We start from the raw sequence: 20,803 nt of genomic DNA, 5'->3' as shown, positions 1-20,803 counted from the left end.
GTGTAAGTATAAAGTTTTTTTATTTGAGAGGTTTGCAGATAAACCTCTCAAAAAAGATGAAACATTTTCAAGACATACAAATGACTCCGTTGCCTTTGATCAGTTTTCCCAAACACTCACCACTATATCTTTTCCATAGAGGCACTCTAACATTACCATTAGTAATGCAATGTGTATTTTAAAATCGTAGCAAAAGAAAGACAGAAAAATCTAGAATTACATGTTAAGCTGTTTAGGCAGAGAACATTGTCTTGAAATGAACAAATAAATAAAAAACAAAAAAATCATAATTTAATCCACACAGCCCACATAGAATATGCAAAAGAGCACATTTGCAGTGCAATTTTTTTAACATGCCCATTTGTTAAGAAACCTTAAAGCTGAATGACATGCAAGGGCTACACAACAATTCCATCTTTTCTCTACAGGGTGTCTAAAAAATGTAGATGATATGAAATGTGAATTCAGTGCAGCTGATTCTTAGTGTCAAAATAGAGATTGATTAATAAATGTATAAAACAACGTATTCATTTTAAGTAACCCTCTTTTACTTCTAAGCCAGTGTGTTGTCCAAAACTGGGCTGACAAGTTGCATATACACAAAATGTCATTGTTTTATAAAGCTTCTAGTCCAAAGCATCCTTCAAAAGCCTCTTTAAATATTTTATATATAGACATTTCCTTTTTTTAATTTTTTTATTTCAAGGACAGAATATAAATACAATTTAAGAAGAAGAAAAAGAACAGAAACGACACTAAATAAGTTAAACAGAAATGTTTTACAACTTTAAGTGGATTGGAAATACAGTATGGGTGGTGTGACATACAGAATGCATGTCATTACATTTCTTGACCTTTTTTAAACTGGCCCCATAGCCTTTATTAACTGTTATTATGAACTCTGATGCACTTTAACCAGCCAGCATGCATAAAAAAAAAATTAAATAAAAAAAAATTCATCTACGGAGGTGTGCAACCTTGAAGATGTGCAATGAGATTTACATTACTGTTTCCAGTGTTTTCTAAAAAGTGTCCAAACAGATTGCTTGCTGTGGACGGCAGGGTGGATGGAGTCAATTTAGGCACAGTTTATCATCATAAGCTGTGAGGAGTGACCATGTAAACAGCGATCTGTATGTATATTAATTTGAAATAGTTCTCCTCTCCTGTATCTGGTCACCGAGAAGCACACGTGTCCCTGGGTGGTTGCTCTCCAAACCCCACTCACATTTCCGGCTGCTCAGCAGAGAGACTCGGCCGAGGCTCAGGTGATTCATAGCGCTGATGGAAGTTCCGTTTTCGCATTTTCTCTGGTGCCTTCCTCCACAAAACAATTTCCTACAAAGGAATATGAAACATTAGCTTACAGCTTCTTTCTTTCTGAAAATAAGTAAACATTTCTTGTTTGAAAAACAGAAGACATTTTGAAAGTACTCATATAACAATCCAAGCAGCCTGTCAATTAGGAACTTTAATATTTATAACACTTTAAGGACGATTCTTGTATGTTTGCTTAAATGGCAAATGATCTTATACACACTGTACCTGTTGTTTGAAGTACCTCCTGTCTTCTTCATCCACAAGCACCAAGTTTAAAAAGTACCTCACAGAGAACTTCTTGTTTACATCTCTCATTGTGGGTGTAAGGTCATAACCAGCCAGGAAAAGACGAATGGGAATGGATTCACCTGGTAATAAATTGTTAGCCCATTAAGGAAACAAATTTCAGTTTAAGAAAAATTTGTTTGAAAATACTAACAGCATATTATGTTATTTACAACTGTTACAATTTTTACAGCACTGAACAATTTTATAGCTAAAGCACATCAAAGGCTTGCTCACCCTTGACTGGTGCTCCATCCATAATTTCATATTTGGCCACAGTCTCTGTCTCAGTAGTTGTGCTCGGCCCTAAAGGGGCATGTCACATGATGCATTTAATATATCTCACATATACTCAGCAAAAAACAAGAAACTAGTGAGTTTTAAGTGCTTGAGGGTAAAAAATTTTGTTGTATTTTTCCAGTTTTCTTATCAGTAAAAAAAAAAATGTAATAAATTATATGCATTCCAAACAGTCATTCATGAATTACAGATAGATAAAAGCACTCATACCAATTCCCGTCATTTCTTTCTTGATCAACTGAAGCTCCATGTGTTGAATTTTAATCCGTACAAGCAAGAAGTAGATTTTACCCACAATTACATCTTTGAGGTGGTACCTGAAAGGTAATAAGAATATTGTTAAAAAGCCATTAGTACTCATTATTAGAGGTAGACCAATATATCGGTTTTATCGATTAATCGATGCTGATAGTTGCTTTTTGGAACTATCAGTTATCTACAAAAATCTATGCCATAGTTGCTTTTTTTAATTCCTCCTTGTTCATCTGTGGCCGGCGCTGGAGGATTATGCAGTTAACAACTACTTGGTTCTACAATATAACAGCACCCTCTAGAGGTGAAATAAAACAATCAATGACTGACAATATTCATCCATATTTTTATTCTTACCTCAATGCAAATTTTATTATTTTGATTAGATAAATCAAGTGTTCTAAATTGAAGTGAGGGCATGACAAGAAGATTCAACTATATGTAAATGTACCCCAACAGCACATACATTGTCACCAACTTCATATCTTGTGAATAATAATAAAAAACCTCATATGGTGAAATTATACATGATATTCACAGATCAGCCACAACATTAAAACCACCTGCCTATTGTGTAGGTCCCCCTCCTGCCGCCCAAACAGCGCCAACCCGCATCTCAGAATAGCATTCCGAGATGATATTCTTCTCACCACAATTGTACAGAGCGGTTATCTGAGTTACTGTAGACTTTGTCAGTTCGAAACAGTCTGGCCATTCTCTGTTGACCTCTCTCATCAACAAGGCACTTCCTACCACAGAACTGCCGCTCACTGGATGTTGTTTGTTTTTGGCACCATTTGGAGTAAATTCTAGAGACTATTGTGTGTGAAAATCCCAGGAGATCAGCAGTTACAGAAATACTCAAACCAGCCCATCTGGCACCAGCAATCATCCATGCGATTATCTAATCAGCCAATCGTGTGGCTGCAGTGCATAAAATCATGCAGATACGGGTCAGGAGCTTCAGTCAATGTATCAACCATCAGAATGGGGAAAAAATTTGATCTCAATTATTTGGAGCGTGGCATGATTGTTGGTGCCAAATGGGCTGGTTTGAGTATTTCTGTAACTGCTGATCTCCTGGGATTTTCATGCACAACAGTCTCTAGAATTTACTCAGAATGGTAAAGTGAGTGTCAGTTCTGCGAATGGAAACACCTTGTTGATGAGAGAGGTCAACAGAGAATGGCCAGACTGCTTCAAACTGACAAAGTCTACGGTAACTCAGATAACCGCTCTGTACAATTGTGGTGAGAAGAATATCATCTCAGAATGCTATTTTGAGATGCGGGTTGGCGCTGTTTTGGCGGCACGAGGGGGACCTACACAATATTAGGCAGGTGGTTTTAATGTTGTGGCTGATCAGTGTATATACACAAAATCCTCAATCTGATGAATATACAGGCTATAATAAGCTTAATTTGGTAAATACTTAATTATAAGCCACTGTAACAGAGCCAAGTCTCTGGTATTTCAAAAAAAGAGATCCGAAATAAGTGTATTTTGGCCTTGTTCATAGTCCCGTGTTATGCTCCAAATCTTCATTTTTTTCCTTTTTGGTTATTATTGAGATTTTTGTTGCGCAATAAACTGCATCTGGGATTTTATTTATTTTGGACTCTTGTGGCCTTTATATCTGTGCTAGTCAGGAAATGCTAAGAAAGTCTTTTAAATTATATAAATCGATTTTAAAAACGATCTGCCGATTAATCGGTTATTGGCCTTTTCTAGCACCTTCGTGGTATCGGCAAAATCCACTATCGGTTGACCTCTACCCAGCATATTAGTTTATGAGTAAATAGACTAGGATTTAAACATGTCTATTTATCTCTCCATGATGGGAGACAAAGTGCACTTACTTGGACTTATTGTATTCAAATTCTATATGTAGGCAGTCTTCAATGCCCACTTCCATTTTGATAGAATTGTTGACATCAGGGTAAGTGGCCAGCTGATGGACAATGAGGTCATACTCCTTTACCAAATCAGACAGCCTCCTCACAATTGTAACTTTAAGGAAATACCTGCAGAGATTTCAGAAGCACATGACCTTTTTGAAAAATATAAACAGTGTAAATGAATACCTGGACTAATGCTGGAAGATAAAAATGAGAACTAGCGTTTCTTAAAACAGACAAATGACAATGTTTTCATTTTAAACATCTCAATAGTGATTGTTCAACATAGTCATGATACAGCAGAACTACTATGCATACTACAATATGTTTCTTCCACAAAAAGAAGTGTTCACTAACCTCAGTCGCACATTCGCTCCAACATAACACTCGTATGGCTTTTCCACCTGCATGAACTCAAAGTCATAGCTGCGATTCTGTGTCAGTTCCCCAGGCAGAGCAAGCTCCTTCACAAGGTTTACAAACTCGTGAGTATTGTTTTTATCGCTGAAGAGCTCTGCATGCGAAATAAAGACAACCTCTTATGTAGTGGCTGGACAGATAAAGTTTTGTGCTTTTTATAAACTACATGCAGCAATCCTGTTGAATGCTAAAACTAAGCAATTTGACACCAGTCATAAGAGACTACATTAAGTTGAATATAAATATATCCCATCAGAATCACTAATGATATAACCAGCAATTAGGAAAGAAAATATTTTTTAGACTTGCCCCAATTCTAATTACAAATAAAGAAGAATACTGAATTCAGCCGCTACTGAATCTCCAGCGCCACTGCAAAAGGATGATACCCAAGTTGCAGACTGAATTGAATGTGATGAGATACTGTACTGACTGTGTTGTAAAGCACCATAAGAGATTGCCATCCTCACAGAAAATGCAAAGCAGACTAGCTCCCTTTCCATGTGACAACCACATGCTCTCCTAAGCCTTTGGCATATTAGAACGGAGACACTGGGCCCTGATTACTGCGTGAACGCCTTGAGCAAGAGAATAATAAAATATTTTAGTCAACTTACCAATCTGTCCTACAAACTCAATGCGAATTCCCTGATGTTCAAGTTTCTTGCCTGTTTGCTTCACATTGATATTTACCTTGGGGGGAGAGACATAAAAAAAGGCAACACGTGTAAATTGTTTCTTAAAATAAGAGACTTTGGAAAAGTAGTCAGTTTATGTCTACTCACCTGTCCTGAAACCGATTCTCCATCGTAAAACAGATAATGTTTTTCCAGTTTCCCATCCTCGGTCTTCAGCTCGGCTGTTTTCCTGCTTTCGGCATCATTCAGAATAACATTGATTTCACACACAGGACCAAACAGACCACCGAGGAAACTCTGAAACAGTCAAATACTCGTGGTAACATCTACTGAGGAAGAATTTATTTATAAGTCTGCTGATGTGTTGGGAAGAAATCTTCTGAAATCACCAATAAAATCATAAGAAGCAGTCCAAGTTAATTGTGTCCTATAAAGTATCATCCTCTAAGTCCAAGATTAACCATTAAACAGTTTTTTTTTTCAGCTCTGCAAATTGTTGGTCCTACTTCACAATTAGTAAATACATCATACTTCAACCTTAAAACGCAACACACTTGCTAAAGTGTTCCATTGCACATCAATCTGTTTTTCCAGAGTAATTTTGCTTGTCTGTCAAACCTTGTTCAAACTTGTCTCAATACATAGATAATTACATACAGACCATATAGAAAAGCGAGAAAATGCTGACGCTGTGCAAAATATTTGAGCAAATACTGCATATTATTGCTCAAAGTCCAAACGGCGCGAAGAAGCACTGCACATAGCAGCGTATGCGAGAAACAACATTAACTCGTTTAAAGGACTTTCATCAACAGCTTGTTTGGATGAACCTTCATCTTTACAGCTGTCGCTAACAGTCTCTGGTATTACATGGATTCAAGTTCTTTATGAAAGCACAAATTGCATAAATTCTCAACGCAGACCCCTTTGTAAGGGCAAAACAGTTTCCTAACAGTGTGCTATCGCTGACTGATAATAACCCAGCCTCTCCACACCCTTAACTTCAGGACTTCTATGGCCTACTTTTGCCTGGGTAAAAACATGTTTCGCCACAAATTTTGCGTTGGAGCGTTTACTCCATGGGGAATAAGGCAATTGGTGTATAGCGAACACAAATGTCACTCGGTAAATCCTGATTTAACGCTCACCATTTCAGCGCTGTGGCTTTAGCTTAAGCACAGCTTTCCTGAATATGTTTCTCGCTGGAATTCCTGTTCCTGCTGAACAGGGATAGACAGGAAAACACAGTGAGTGAGCGCTGAAACATTACGAAGAATTTCAAAATAAAAGTCATTGTTAGTTTATTATTATTATTATTATTATTATTATTATTATTATTGTAAATGTTGATATGATGGTGTGTTTTCGTTTATAGTTTCTTGGTTGTGTGGCTATATTCATTTATATTTATAACTAATCACGGAATGAAATTAAATAATTCATTCTAAATATGTTGTATCATATCCACAATTAATTAAAGGTGCTATATGTAATATTTTTACTGTACTAAATCATCAAATGACCATAATATGTCATTAGAGAATTAGGAAACATGCAAAATTGAAATACTGGCTTCTCCGATAACAATGCTACAGCCAGTATATTCTACTTTAACGTTTCTATTCCGGGCCGGAATTTCTGTTTATGTTATGGCCTGTGTGATCCCGCCCACTGCCCACTCACCAACAGTATTTCAACAAGTTTGCAGGCAAACAACTCTGCGTGCTGCAGCCAGCTGAAATGGTGAGCATTAAATCAGACTGCATTTAACGAGTGACATTTGTGTTCGCTATACACCAATTGCCTTATTCTCCTTGGAGTAAACGCTCATAATTCAGTATCTCTGATCCTGGATCGGAGATAACAGACTCCACCCAACCAAAAAGCCTCATCATCTGTCCAAAAACCACCATGACCAGAGGCGTAGTAAAACAAGGATAAATATCGGAGATGCCTTTGGAAGATGGAGACAGCTTAAAGTCCAGAAATCCTTTAAAACGGATGCTGAGTTGGTTAATTTGCGTGTCAACATTCTGGCAACCTGCATGAGCTTCGAGTCTGGGGCGGGCAGACAACTCTCCAATATTTTGAATTTGGACTGCAGTACCCATTTAAAACGCTTGTTTTCAATCTTACATATAGCACAATACATATAGTTCAATACAAGTTAAGCTCAATCGACAGCATTTTCTTTTTTTTTTTAATAAAAAAATAAAAATAACAAAAAATGTGAGTTCTAGTAAGGCACTTACAATGGAAGTGAATGGGGGCCAATCAGTACTCACTATTAGTATAGTATCACTAAAAGTACAGCCACAAGACATAAACAATATGCGTGGTAACATGATTTTAGTGCGATAAAATCGCTTACTAACCTTTTCTTTGTAAAGTTATAGCCAATTTTACAACTCCTTTGCTATAACGATGTAATGTCAACAAATCCTAAAATAACTGTAAAAATGATGGTTTAAACTTCTTTATAGCTCAAATACTACCTAATTTTTAACAGAAAAAATAATTTAGGTGCTTTTATTAAATAATAATCTTCACATTTCTACCTTTAAATCCTCTAAACATTGGCCCCATTCACTTACATTGTAAGTGCCTCACTGTCGTCACATCGTTTTATGCTTTTAAGGATGGATGAGTCGAAATTATTTTTTGGTATTAACAACATTATGCCACAAATGCTGTCGACTGAGCTTAATTTATATTGAACCCGGAATATTCTTTTAACCCATGTAATCTAAAATGTTTCCCAGCTAAGTGGGCACCTTGAGTAGCCCAATGAAACAAACTGTATGCATTTTCTATTTTTAGTGAAAGTATGAGATTATTCTTGGTCACAATTGTAACCGGTGAGAAACTACAGTCAAATTTTGCCCAGTTGTTTAATAGGACCTAATAGAAAATTGCAAAAAATAAATAAATATATGAAAATATAATTGAATATTTTTACTAACATGCAATTTTCGGGAAAAGAGGAATGATAAGACAAGAATAACTGCATATTTCTTTTTAATTTTACTTCATTTCATTAATACTTCGAAATCTGCAATTTTATAATGGGTGTCAATCTTATTAACAATAGCGCCATTTTAAATCTTTGAAGGGAATGAAAACGAGGCTGTGAGGGATAGACTTACCTCATCTCTTTAATGAGATGCACTGTATAAAGCTAACAAACAGCTCCTAGATCATATCTAATTTTTCACAACTCATGTTGCCTGAACTTTTTTGTCTACTGGAATTTCTTGAAAATATATTTTTTCAATGTTTCGTCAGCAGAACGACCCAAAAACATTGTAAACAACTGTTCAACCCATTGAATAGACTGTACCCCTATCCCTCACAGTTGTCATTCCCGTCAAAAACCAAAGATGGCGCTGCTGTGGTGAAAAATGGGTCTGTATTTTGCCATCATGTTTAGTTGTTCTGTGAGCATAAGTTATATAAGAGAAATCTTATTAATAAATCAATAATAGACTCTTTCAACATTATATGTACAAAATATGGTAATTGTAATTGTATTATGACATGTTTTACTTGCTTCCATTTATGGAGTTGTGACACGGTCAATGGAAGTAAATGGCTCTGGTTTTGTGACTTTTTGCACCACCCATGTAAAAATGTTCACATGAAAACAAGACAGTCTGCACTGTTTATAATTAACAAACGTTAAACATGATGTATGTATTAAGTGCAACATGTAAAATGCATTAATTTTTGAACAAAGAGAATCACATACAAGTTTTTGACAGTAGCACTCAGTATATTTAACACGTGGTTTAAAGAAGATAAAGAAGATTATTCGATTAAAAGAGAACTCTTATTATGATATTCTTCTATTAAAAATTGCACCTTAACACCTATGGCCAGGGTCAAGACTGTTGATCCAATTTCTACCTTCACTATAATTTTTCAGAGCTAGTTGCTATTATTATTGCACCTGAGTATTGCTGTATACTGCTAGACTGATGTTTAGAAGAACTTCTAAACCATGGAGGAAGAATAAACAAGAATTGGCAGGTGCACTTGCCATTCATCTACAAAACTGTCATGTTGAGACCAAACTCATGTAACCTAACAAATAATTTGAATATTATTTAGAATAATAATGAATTAATTAGAATATTTATACAGTATTAGAACATATGGAAAACACACAATAGAGTTGTTAGGAGGGAAATGTCTAGAAGTTTCATATAAATTAGAAACATCGCACAACAGATACTTTTGATATCAGGTCATCTGTTCAAATTGAGCAACTGGACAAAAAGAGTGATTGTCAGAGGTGATTAAAGGCTACAACACTAACAGAGTTGCAGAACTTGGCTAAAAATTGTGAGAAATATCCAGACATTGATCTCTTTGGTTCTTTGCAGATTTACACTCATTGGGAAAGTGGATAGATAGTAGCCACTTCTAAGAAAGTTTCACATTAAGTTGCATCTGGAGTCACTATAGCATAAACATTGTACTGCAGTAAAGTCCAGATTTAAATCCAATTGAAAATCTCACAATCTCGCACACACTCAAAAAGACTCATAGCTGTTGCTAAAAATTATATAGACTCTTTGTGAGTGGAAATACTTCTGTAAATGACAATTGATTCAGTCATTCATTTTGGTTAGGCTAACCATAACCCTGTTCTTGAAAAAGTAATTGTAAGTTACAAGTATTAAATCTATGCTACTGGAGAAAAGTATTTAACTGTTTTGAAATTTGGATGTGTAACTGGAACAAAATGTGGGTGTAAATACTTTCTGAAGGCACTGTGTGTGTCACCTTATAACCGTGTGACACACTTAATACACCTTTGCACCTTTATTTTTAAACTATTGACATATTTTTTCAAATGTTGCAATCTTGCATTAAAAGCAAACTGCATTGGGTGCCAAGGTTATCTCTATTAGTGTAAAAATATTACCAATAATAATACTGTTCTCTAAGACAGTAGATGCTTTTCCATGAAGAAAGATGTCATTGATGACACAAAGTCACAAATAATGAAGTTTAATGATAACATGACAAATTACACTGCATGTGTAAACATGCAGACATTTGCAGCTGTGTGAATTGCTAACCTATTTTGCCAATTCAGTAAGCTGTATGCCTTCGGACTAGCCTAGGAAAGAAATTCAAAATTACAGAGTTTTATGCCACACATGCTGAAAAACAGGTCATGATGTAGGAGTCAGGAAACGCACAAAATATAATCATCCTGAGTGTGAGAACCCTCTTCTGGTAACACAGGAAGCTTGAATGGCTGACCTCATCTTATCTGCAGAACATAAGGCGTTTGCTTTATACTGTACAGTTAATTCCTCCTTTTGCTTGACAATGAGAGATAAATGCTGCATACAGTTAAAAAGTTATTTTTTACAATGGCCAAAACATTATAAAAACAATACAATGTTGGCAAAAATTTGAAATATATTTGAGTTTTACAAAATTCTCTTCTTAATATCAAAACGCATTTGTATTGCTTCTAATAGCAATATTTCCATTACCAAAAACTCAAATGATTGTTTTAATAGTTAAGCCAGATGCCATCATGGGTCCCACTCCAGACATTCAGAGTAAATAAAATAATAATATAAAAGTTTGGAGTTCAAATTATATATATTATGTATACATTAATCATTTCAGGAAAATCCCATAGATCCTTCAATACACAGTGGAATACAATCAACTTTTGCAGAAAATACAACAATTACGAATATACATTTTCAAATTATATTTGTAACCAAAAAAGCAGTATCCTGCATGTTTCACATTGTGCTGTCAAACAAAAATGAAAATAACATGGGATGGAAAGCAGCTCTTTATGGAATCATACTTTCATCTTTCAGATCCTTTGGAGAAAGCAAACCTGTTTTCTCAGGGAAGACATAGTTAGAGTAATCAATGTCTCCACTGGCCTCTTCCCCAACAGTCGAGCCCTCCTCTTCATTCTTGTTAACCTCCTGTTCTGGACCATCTCTCATCAATTGCTGATCATCATTGAGAAAACTTCCAAAGGTGTCTGAGTTACCCGAACCCTCTCCTGACTGCTCCTCTATCTCAGGAGTGGCTTCCTCTGTGTAAACTGGGTCTCTGTTGGAAAACAAAAGCACAGAGTCATTCAAAAGTGGTCTGACATCCTCTCAGCCCTTCCTGTATTTTTTTGAGAACAAAAAGGGCCAGTTTCTTAATCATTCCACTGACCTCTCCACTAAATACTTTGTTACAAGCAAAACAAATTGTCCATGAATCTAAGCTATCTAACTACTGTATAAAGGCAATATAACATTTTTTATATTCCTTAAATAATAATAACGAGAACTAACAGTAGTTCTTAATATAATCCCAGTATAGTCTCTGAAAGTGTCTACTTTTGGTCTACATTTCCTAGTAAGTAAGTGTAGAGCAGGTATTCAGAACTGCACCAATAAGCACTCTCAGAAAAAATGTATCGTTAAGAGTACAAAGCCGTCACTGGGGTACAGTGTTGGGTGTATCCTATTAAAACGTTTTTAGTTACTGTAATCAAGTTACTTTTTTAGTAAAAAAAAAAAAAAAAAAAAAAAGGTAATGTAACACATTACATATTAAATTCTTGTAATTAGATTACAGTTACTGTCTTTTAATTACAGTAATTACTTTTGAGTACATTACTTGCACTAAAGTAATATGTACTGTATAATACATATAAAATATGAATTCATATGTACGTCTGTTAGCATTTCTGTTACAGCTGAAGGGTGTGCAACAATGAATGAGGAAATATCTACATTTTGTATCTGAGCAGAAAACGAAAAACTTTTCTAGGAAAAGTGATTTAGAAAGTAACTTAAAAGTAAAGTAATTAGTAATGTTTTTACTTATAGCAAAGTAATCTGATTACATTTTCCAATAAGTACTTTGTAGTGGATTACTTATTTTGAGTAACTTTCCCAACACTGCTGGGGTGGTACCCTTATTTTAGGTACTCATTTGTGCCCTTAAGGAGACAAAAAGGTATGTTTTCTTTTCTCAGAGGAACAAAACATATAAATGTACCTTTAAAGGCACACAATAGGTCCATAGGGTACAATTATTTACCTGAAATAAGTTATAAAGTACTAGCGGTACAAAAAAAGTCCCCTTAAGGCTACCACCCTAGTGACAGCCCTTGTACCTTAAATGGTATACTTTTTTGCTGAGAGTGTGCAAAAAGTTCTTACATTAATTTAATGAAAAATTATATATTTATATAATTAAAAAAAAGCTTTCCACATCCTAGTTAATTTGTTGATGTATGAGATCTTGTTGATCTGTGAGAAAACATTTTTTAGGAGATACCTGTACTACAGTTACTTGTGCTATGATGTCAGTACAACTGGAAGGAAGTGACCCAGCATGTGAAATGATAAAAAGGAAGATTTTATGCTGAGCAAAAACATTGCCATACAACAGGAAGATAAAAACGATAACACAAAAACATAAGAAAATTAATCTTTGATATGATGTAAATGTCCATGGCAGCATTTTCTCATAATGTCTAATGGGCGAAAACAATCAAATGGGGATCACATCTCTGAGACATTAAAGTGCCTTGAAGTATAAAAATAAACTAGCTTACAGTTATCTAATACATAAAAAGTTTGTCCTAGCTATAAGCACTAAAATAACTATTTGTCAAGTCAGGGATGTTACCGATCTGAGGAAAACCTTACATCAAATGTCTAAAGCTTTTGAAATGATTAATTTTGATAAAAGACACAGTCTTGAACCACTTTCATAGGAAATGCACTGTCAGGAAAAAGATAACAGAGATATGAATCATGTGGTAAAGCTTCAAATTCCAATAAAGTCACAGAATATCAATGATGCAGGAAATGCCTCTGATATAGAACAGATTAACTAAACATATTTTAATATCTGATCACCATTGATATGTCATGTCAGAGAAAGCAGTCTGTAAGACCACACCTGACTTTCTGTAGGTAAAATGTATTTAACAACAATTCCCAGTAACCTTGTTAAAAACTTTATATTAAAACCTTGCTGGTTGTTTGACACCCTTACCGAATCTCTATGGGGTTTCTGTAAAATCCCTAAAGTAAAAAAATTCCAGCTTCCTCTGACATGATTGGAAATCATTAAGAGGTATCTATATTAAGCTGTAATGTAACTCCAGTCATCCCATTCTGAATCATGATTATTGATTGTGAAATCAAATTACATTTGTACTGGTTGTGAATTTAATTTAATTTTTTTCAAATAAATATCCTGCCATAATTATTTTATAACTATTATTTTGTAAATGAACTTGAACCATATCAAAATCTAATCAAATGAAATGATTCACAGCTAAACTCAGCAGTTACCCTTGTGACATGCATCCTGTTACAACACAGTACACTTAACAATTACATGACCCTTTAGTTTTACTAAACCTGGACATGAACAAACAAGCAATAAAAGAAGTAACTGATCAGACTGATATATAAAACGATTCATTATAAAAAAAAAATAAAAAGAAAGAAGAAGAAGCTGATCAGACTGATATATAAAAAATGACAATGAATAAACAAGCAACTTACATGTATTTTATTGCAGAAGGTGGAAGTCGAGTTTTGAGCCCTGCCAGTGGCACCAAGGGGCCCATCTGTGTTTCACAGTTTGCGTTCTTACTGCCAGGCCTGCATTTCACCCACTTATACCTGCCTTTGGAGGGGGCTCCTGTGCTCAGGGAAAATACAGTGTGACAGATGAGGGGATTGTCAGACATTATGCACTGACAAATTCCCAAAACATCTGACTAAAAGCATCTTTTAAGTTATTATTACTATTGACAGTATGAGCAAATCAGTAGGCTATGAGTATAATACTCATACTTTTTTTAATTAATTTTTTTAATAATGAATCGTCATTAACACATTTGATGGTCTATAAGTGGACCTCTTCATCCTTTCTACGCAGAAATTAGGGGCCGTTCACACCGAACGCGTTCTTGCTCTAAAGAAAGCTAGACGCAGCGCCACGAACAGAGCAGAACGCAGGTGTCTCGAGACGCGTTTTAACAGCGGAGTCTTAAAAAACGCCGCGCTCCAGTCAAAAACAAGACAGTAAATCAACTGAAAAACAGTTTGGTGTTCGGTGTGAACGGCCCCTAATTGTGTCACTGTAAATTCCTCTAGCAGATTCATTGTTTATTGTTACAGAACCGGGTGTACTGATATTCTCAAAACATAACAGTGACACAATTTCATAGTTAACTACCACGAATGTCAAATTACTTTTCTTATTTTATTTTAATTTCGTTTATAAAATATAACTGTCGAGCTTCACGTCATTAAGATACACACTTTCTAAAGCTCAGCAACACTTTCAGTTTCTCTACAGATCATTGCGATGTTTATATTTACAATAATCTACTTCATTCAGTCAAGTAACGTTTTATAATATACGACACTATAAAACGTCTCAATATTGCATTATGTAATTAATAAAACAACACATTTTAAAGGCAAAAATGATCATAAAAATGAACTTACCAAGCCCACTGTCCCCAAAAAGGCATATTATCGCCAGTGTCAAAGTTATTATGTGGTAAAATCTCATTCTATTTTCCCTGTCAAGTAGAAGATGCGAAAGAAAATGTCTCAGCGAACTTCAGACAAGAACTTTTCCACAGTACAATACGTTAAAGACCCTGCCCCTGTGTGCGTCATTGTTTCCTGAAATCAACCTACATCGTCTCGGTTTAGCAATATTTTCGAAACACACAATAAGATGGGGCTACACATAAAGACGATTTGAACAAACCTTTCTGGACTGGTAATACAGCACAACAACAACAAAACCCAGTCAAATTTAACAGTAGTTTTCAAAATATACAACTAGAATGACAAAACCAATCAGATTAAAACAAAACAAACCTGATTTTAGAACTTTTAATAACGTATTAATTTAATCATACAAGTACTGGAATACTGTGTTTGATTAACTCAAAATGAGTGTCAAAATGGGCTAGTGTTTTGCTCTACTTGTCACTATAAGGCATTTACTGACATTTTTTTTTTTAAAGTTTTATAATTGAATGATGTCATGGCATCACCTTATACAGTGGCCCCAAAGGGTAAGGTCAAAGGCCCCTGGTGTAAAAGGCACATTTGATTTGATTTTCTCCCAAAACACTGAATAGCAACAAAAACTACCACAGCACTTTCCATGATCCATGAGATCAATGCATGCAATGTCTGAATGCATGTAAAGTTTGATTTTGAGGTTAATCTAATATTTAAAAATCTAACATGTATTTAGCTAATGGACATCTCTGAAATGATCACATTTATTTTGATTACATCAAAAGTTTTAATTTATTTTATTTTATTTTATTTTATTTATTTATTTATTTATTTTAACCCCAAATGCTATTAGGATAGTATTTGGGGTAAAATGCACCCTTGTTGCAAGGAGGCCTGCATAAAACACAGTTTTTTTTCCCCGTAGAGTGGGGAATAGATTTGTTCTGAAGAATGTTCAAAGTGGGCTTACACTGACTGATCTAATCATAATGGAGATTAATTTGTTTATAGAATGTTACATATATGTTATGAAATGCCAGATGAGATTGCAATTAACAGGAAATGATGCAACCTTTGCAAAAGTGGTTATTTTGAAGAAGCATTATCTTAATTTGTTACTCAAAAAAGCATCTTGCTGTCTCAAAAGTATTTGCATAAGTTGACAAATTTTGCCCTATAACTATTGCACTTATATCTACCCCCCTGGGGGCGTTTTACCCCAAGTGTGGGGTAAAAGGCCCCCTCGCGTGGGGTAAAAGGCCCCCTCGCCATGTTTATTTTTTTTAATAATTAAGGATCAAAACAACCTTCTGTTATTATTTCTTTTTACACAAATTATGCTGCTCTATCAATATTCTTGATGATGTATTTTGTGACCAGAAAAAAGCAAATTTCCCTTAAGGGGTGCCTTTAGCCACATTGTACCCTATTAGGATGCTTAATTCACACTTAAAAAAATTAATTCCATTGCAATAGACAAAATATCAAGCCAAGTGGCATCTGCAAACAAATGATACCAGACCTTTATTTAGATATATTTCTCTTAGTCATTTTTGCTGTAAGTTTTAAACAACAAGTGCCAAAGTTACTTTTAGTAGATGTGCATTACTTGTCCTGAAGTTCACACAGGTGAAGTTCATCACATCAAGTTAATTCTACAAAGTTTGACAACCTGAAAGTGTCCAAATACTTTCTGGGACCACTTTATTGTTCATGTCCCTTTGACAGTTAGCCTCCTTGCCAAATACTTGGTGGCCTTAGTTTGGTTATTCTACCACAAAAATGTCAGGCCCAGACTTTAGCAACACATGCTGCAAATCATCTGCTGTAACATCCTGGAGGCCACTGCCCCATAATGTGGACACTGACATTTGACAGTTTCATATCAAATCACACATTATTATTTTTGCAGACTCTGTTGTAACGTCCTGGGATGTTAAGAAATATGATTAAAGGGGTTAGAGTTAAATTCTCATGTATTTCTCATGAAATGACTGTAAAAGGCAAGGCCGTTTCCAAGCATATGGGATCCCTAAGTGGACTCCTACTTAGAGGCCCTTCCCGGATCCCACCCAATAATGACACCACAATACAGTCTTCAACAAATTTGAAAATATTAGCTTAAAATTGGTATATATTAATTACACAAAACACAAAAATTAACAATAAATGAAGAACAAATTAATAATAAATGAACAATAAGTTAAAGGTGCACTCAGTAACTTTCCTCATTAAAAAAGTTTAACTCCTAAAGACATGAATTGTAATTTTGCAATATATGTAGGAAATCATTACCATTCACATTAAAATAAAGACTTCAGTCACATCAGTGACCTTATCAAAGCTGTTTAATTCTACATGGAGAGGGTCCGCACATGGGGGCTGCCATGTTAAAATCACATGACCAGCCGAATACTACTCGCTTAATCTTAGTAACCGTCCTGTTATTTGACACTTTCACTCATTGATTAAAGTAATCATGGACGACTGTGAATACTGAATTTCTACAATGGCATCTGAAACTGTAAACTATAGATTTTAAATGATGCTACATCCAAGCTACTAGGTTTCAGTGTAAGTACAAGATGACACAAAGACAAAAGTTACTGAGTGCAACTCTAACAATAAATGACCAAAAAAGAACTTTATAAATTAACAAAAAATGACTATAAATAACAATAAATAAATAAAATAAATAAATAAAAAATGACCTTGCCCCCTTGTGGCTGAGGGGCCTTAAGCGGCTGCTTTTACCACTTTAAACCCTTCTGTGGTAATCAAATACCTTTATTGTCACACAACCATATACACAAGTGCAACAGTGGGTGAAAGTCTTGGGTGCAGTTCCAAGCAACATAGCAGTATGACAATTACAATAAACATCTGATTTACACATAACACAGTTTACACATCTTGTTACATAACACAATATACAATATACACCTAATAATATACAATATACAGTATACACAAAATAAGAAGACTGTATCAAGCATCACAATGACTGCGCATTTTCCACAAATATCAAGAGTGATTGCAGAAGTATGAGCTTTTGAGTGACATATTGAGTGAATGGTAATCTGTTATATAACAGATTTACAGGGAATTTAAAGTTATGGCTATTTTGTTTCAGTAGTTCAACATTTAAGATATTTCTAAATGAACAAGTTACCCATTTTATTCTTTGTTTTTGTTGTGAGACCTCACACAAGATCTTGGCTTAGTCAGTAGTCTACAGAAAACAGTCATTTGGAGAGCTGTGCATTGCCTCAAAAGACTGGACTTATTTTATATTATAAACTCAAAAGGTGTTTGAAAGTATATGAGCCATTTGTAAGAAATTACATATCTAAAAAATATTATTTTTGTCTTTTGTGACATGGATGGGAAATATTTACTTGTACTTTGTATTTGTGAAGGGGAATGTAGAGGAGCAGTGTTGTGCATGGCCTATACTCTTTAATATGAAAAGGTCAACACAGTTTAAGCTGATACAAAGCTGTCATGTTTTACCGGAAGTGGTTTTACTCACAGAGGAAATGACAAGGTTTTCTCTTTTTGTTAGTACACAGTATGGCAAGACAGAGAGGAATGTTCCATTGTATGCATAAGCAAAAGGAACGCCTGGGAAATTCTTTTATAAAAAGATTGTTTTAATACAGTGGTGTCTTCTGTGGAGTTTCAAAAATTTCTGTTTAAATATCTATTTTGTCCATATAGCAATCAGACAGATCAATAATTTTTTTTTAATTAAGAACACAAATTATTATATCTATTTAGGGCTTCATGGCACATTGATCTATCACATCTAATTTCAATAAGTTAATGGAAATCTAATGTATGACAATGACCTGAAATCAGATTCATATTATAAAGGAGATCCCCAGTTCAAAAAACTCAAATATACATTTATGAATGCAGAAGGTATGTTTCAAAACAACCTTCACATTTTCAACGGCATTGACATGGAATAATGTAGGAGTTTGTTGTCAGTCAAACTATATACTTAACTCTTGGTGAAGTACAGGATCTTTGTTTGTCTCTCAGACTGAAGATGACTAAGAGAATATCGCAAGCACACAGCCACAGGATTTTTTTCACTCATATTTCAAATATAATGATGAGATGCAATTTCACAAGACAAAGGAGTTTGTAATTTTGGCTTGGTAGAGCTTCCACTGAGCTAGTTCGCTCATATAAATGTTCTTCTTTAAAAAGACCTAAAACATTTACTAGGTCCTATTGCCTTCAGAAAGCTGCACTTTCGGTATTCTATTTCTCAGAGATGAAACTATGATGTCATTTCTTGTCATACCCAAGCAGGCTAAAAGTTTCTTTGGTTTAACCTTATCCTAATCCTTCCTTTAATTGATAATACAAACAAAAAGTATTCTTATTTGACAGAATTACAGCAAACACAGGTCTTCTGAATTTCAGTTTGGGAAAGTGAAGGACAAATTAATTCAATACACTAGTTTAAACTGCAGCTAACCATTCAGGGAAGGCAAAAATTCCAGACTCTTGTTGAGACCAAGTTTTACATCAGTGTAAAACTGTTAGTCATTTAATTATCTGTGCATTTATTTTTGTATCAGTGGTTATTTTGCATCATATTCTAAATTCTCTAAATGCGTGTCTTTGTGAAAGAGAGAACAGGGAGATATAGGAAAGAGGGAAACAGCAGCATGAGATTACTTAAATATGTAGAGAAGGAATTGCAATATGTTTGGTTTATACTCTGTTGGTCAACCCCTCATTACATATTCTAGTTCAATCGTCTGTTGAAAATAACCGTTAGTTGCAGTTTCCTCTTTGAAATCCAAGCACATAATGTAAATTTTCCTCTAATCTGGGACCCATGTTCCACAGCATAATTATCACCTCCTTATTACATAAGGAACCTAGATGTCCATCAACCTTAACTGCTTAAATGTTCTCGCTCTCCCAGTTTTAGCTGCATGAACTCAATTAAATGTTATCAATACAACAGGCAATGTAGGTACTTTCCTCTATGCATGCAGCCAAACTAGTTATAATGATTGTGGCTGCACAATGTTTGCTGCTACTATGCCAGTTTTTGTGTGGGTGTGTATATATACCGATGAGCCAAAACATTGTGACCACCTGCCTAATATGCTGTTGGTCCTCTGCATGCCACCAAAACAGTTGACCCGCCAAGCCATGGACTCTACAAGACCCTTAAAGGTGTCCAGTGATATCTGGCACCCAGACATTAGCTGCAGATCCTTCAAGTCCTGTAAGTTGCAAGGTGGAGCCGCCATGGATCAGACATGTTGGTCCAGCACATTCCACAGATGCTCACTCGGATTGATATCTGGGGAATTTGGAGGCCAGGGCAACACCTTGAACTCTTCATCATGTTCCTCAAACCATTCCCGAACAATATGTGCAGTTATCCTGCTAAAAGAGGCCACTGCCATCATGGAATACTATTGCAATGAAGGGGTGTACCTGACTGCAACACTGTTTAGGTAGGTGGCACATGTCAAATTGACATTCACATGAATGGCCGGACCCAGGGTTTCCCAGCAGAACATTGCCCAGAGCATCACACTCCCTCCACTGGCTTGTCGTCTTCCCACAGTGCATCATGGTGCTATCACTTCCCCAGGTAAACGGCGCACAAGTACACGGCCATCCACGTGATGTAAAAGAAAACCGGACTCATTGGACCAGGCGACCATTTTCCACTGGTCCAAGGTCCAGTTCCAACGCTCGCGTGCCCATTGTTGGCGCTTTCGACGGTGGATAGGGGTCTGCAGCTACGCAGCCCCGTACACAGCAGGGTGCAATGTACTATGTGTTGTGACACATTCCTCCCATAACCATTATTAAAATTTTCATTGACTTGTACTACAGTAGACATTCTGTAGGTTCGGACCAGATGGGGGCCTTGGGCGCCCAACACCCTTTCGCCGGTTTGTGGTTTGTCCCTTCCCAGTCCCTGTCAGTAGGTACTTGCCACTGCTGACCGGGAGCACCTCACAAGCCTTGCTGTTTCAGAGATGCTCTAAACCTAGTCGTCTGGCCATAACAATTTGGCCCTTGTCAAAGTCGTTCAGATCTTTACTCCTGCCCATTACTGCTGCATTCAACATGTTGACTACAGGAC

At 35.6% G+C, this 20,803-nt stretch overlaps 2 protein-coding genes across 2 annotated transcripts; both read right to left on the bottom strand.

The window, feature by feature from the left end:
- Positions 1-3: 3 nt before the first annotated feature.
- LOC127411822 (vacuolar protein sorting-associated protein 26A-like) lies at positions 4-6,352 on the bottom strand. The gene is made up of 9 exons (XM_051647633.1): positions 6,262-6,352; positions 5,261-5,410; positions 5,093-5,168; positions 4,413-4,569; positions 4,017-4,181; positions 2,116-2,222; positions 1,843-1,911; positions 1,546-1,688; positions 4-1,338 (listed from the first exon to the last, which is right to left on the bottom strand). Exons 1-9 carry the CDS (start codon positions 6,262-6,264, stop codon positions 1,225-1,227), a joined length of 984 nt encoding a protein of 327 aa, XP_051503593.1. The 5' UTR covers positions 6,265-6,352; the 3' UTR covers positions 4-1,224.
- Positions 6,353-10,113: 3,761 nt separating this feature from the next.
- srgn (serglycin) lies at positions 10,114-14,804 on the bottom strand. The gene is made up of 3 exons (XM_051647649.1): positions 14,638-14,804; positions 13,684-13,822; positions 10,114-11,212 (listed from the first exon to the last, which is right to left on the bottom strand). Exons 1-3 carry the CDS (start codon positions 14,702-14,704, stop codon positions 10,942-10,944), a joined length of 477 nt encoding a protein of 158 aa, XP_051503609.1. The 5' UTR covers positions 14,705-14,804; the 3' UTR covers positions 10,114-10,941.
- Between the last annotated feature and the right edge of the window lie 5,999 nt (positions 14,805-20,803).

Source organism: Myxocyprinus asiaticus, chromosome 21 (genome assembly GCF_019703515.2).
Source record: "Myxocyprinus asiaticus isolate MX2 ecotype Aquarium Trade chromosome 21, UBuf_Myxa_2, whole genome shotgun sequence".
Lineage (NCBI taxonomy): Eukaryota > Metazoa > Chordata > Actinopteri > Cypriniformes > Catostomidae > Myxocyprinus > Myxocyprinus asiaticus.
The sequence above is the reverse complement of the archived record's forward strand: the minus strand, read 5'-3'. Positions and strand labels throughout refer to the sequence as shown.

Excerpts from the sequence above, each read along its gene's own strand:
- LOC127411822 (XM_051647633.1), bottom strand. Across the intron at positions 2,223-4,016 it reads TTTGAATACAATAAGTCCAA|GTACCACCTCAAAGATGTAA; the intron begins GTAAGTGCACTT and ends ATTACCTTTCAG. Across the intron at positions 1,912-2,115 it reads GAAAGAAATGACGGGAATTG|GGCCGAGCACAACTACTGAG; the intron begins GTATGAGTGCTT and ends ATGCCCCTTTAG.
- srgn (XM_051647649.1), bottom strand. The coding sequence starts at position 14,704 with ATGAGATTTTACCACATAATAACTTTGACACTGGCGATAATATGCCTT. Across the intron at positions 13,823-14,637 it reads TTTTGGGGACAGTGGGCTTG|GAGCCCCCTCCAAAGGCAGG; the intron begins GTAAGTTCATTT and ends CCCTGAGCACAG. Across the intron at positions 11,213-13,683 it reads CCTTCTGCAATAAAATACAT|AGACCCAGTTTACACAGAGG; the intron begins GTAAGTTGCTTG and ends GTTTTCCAACAG.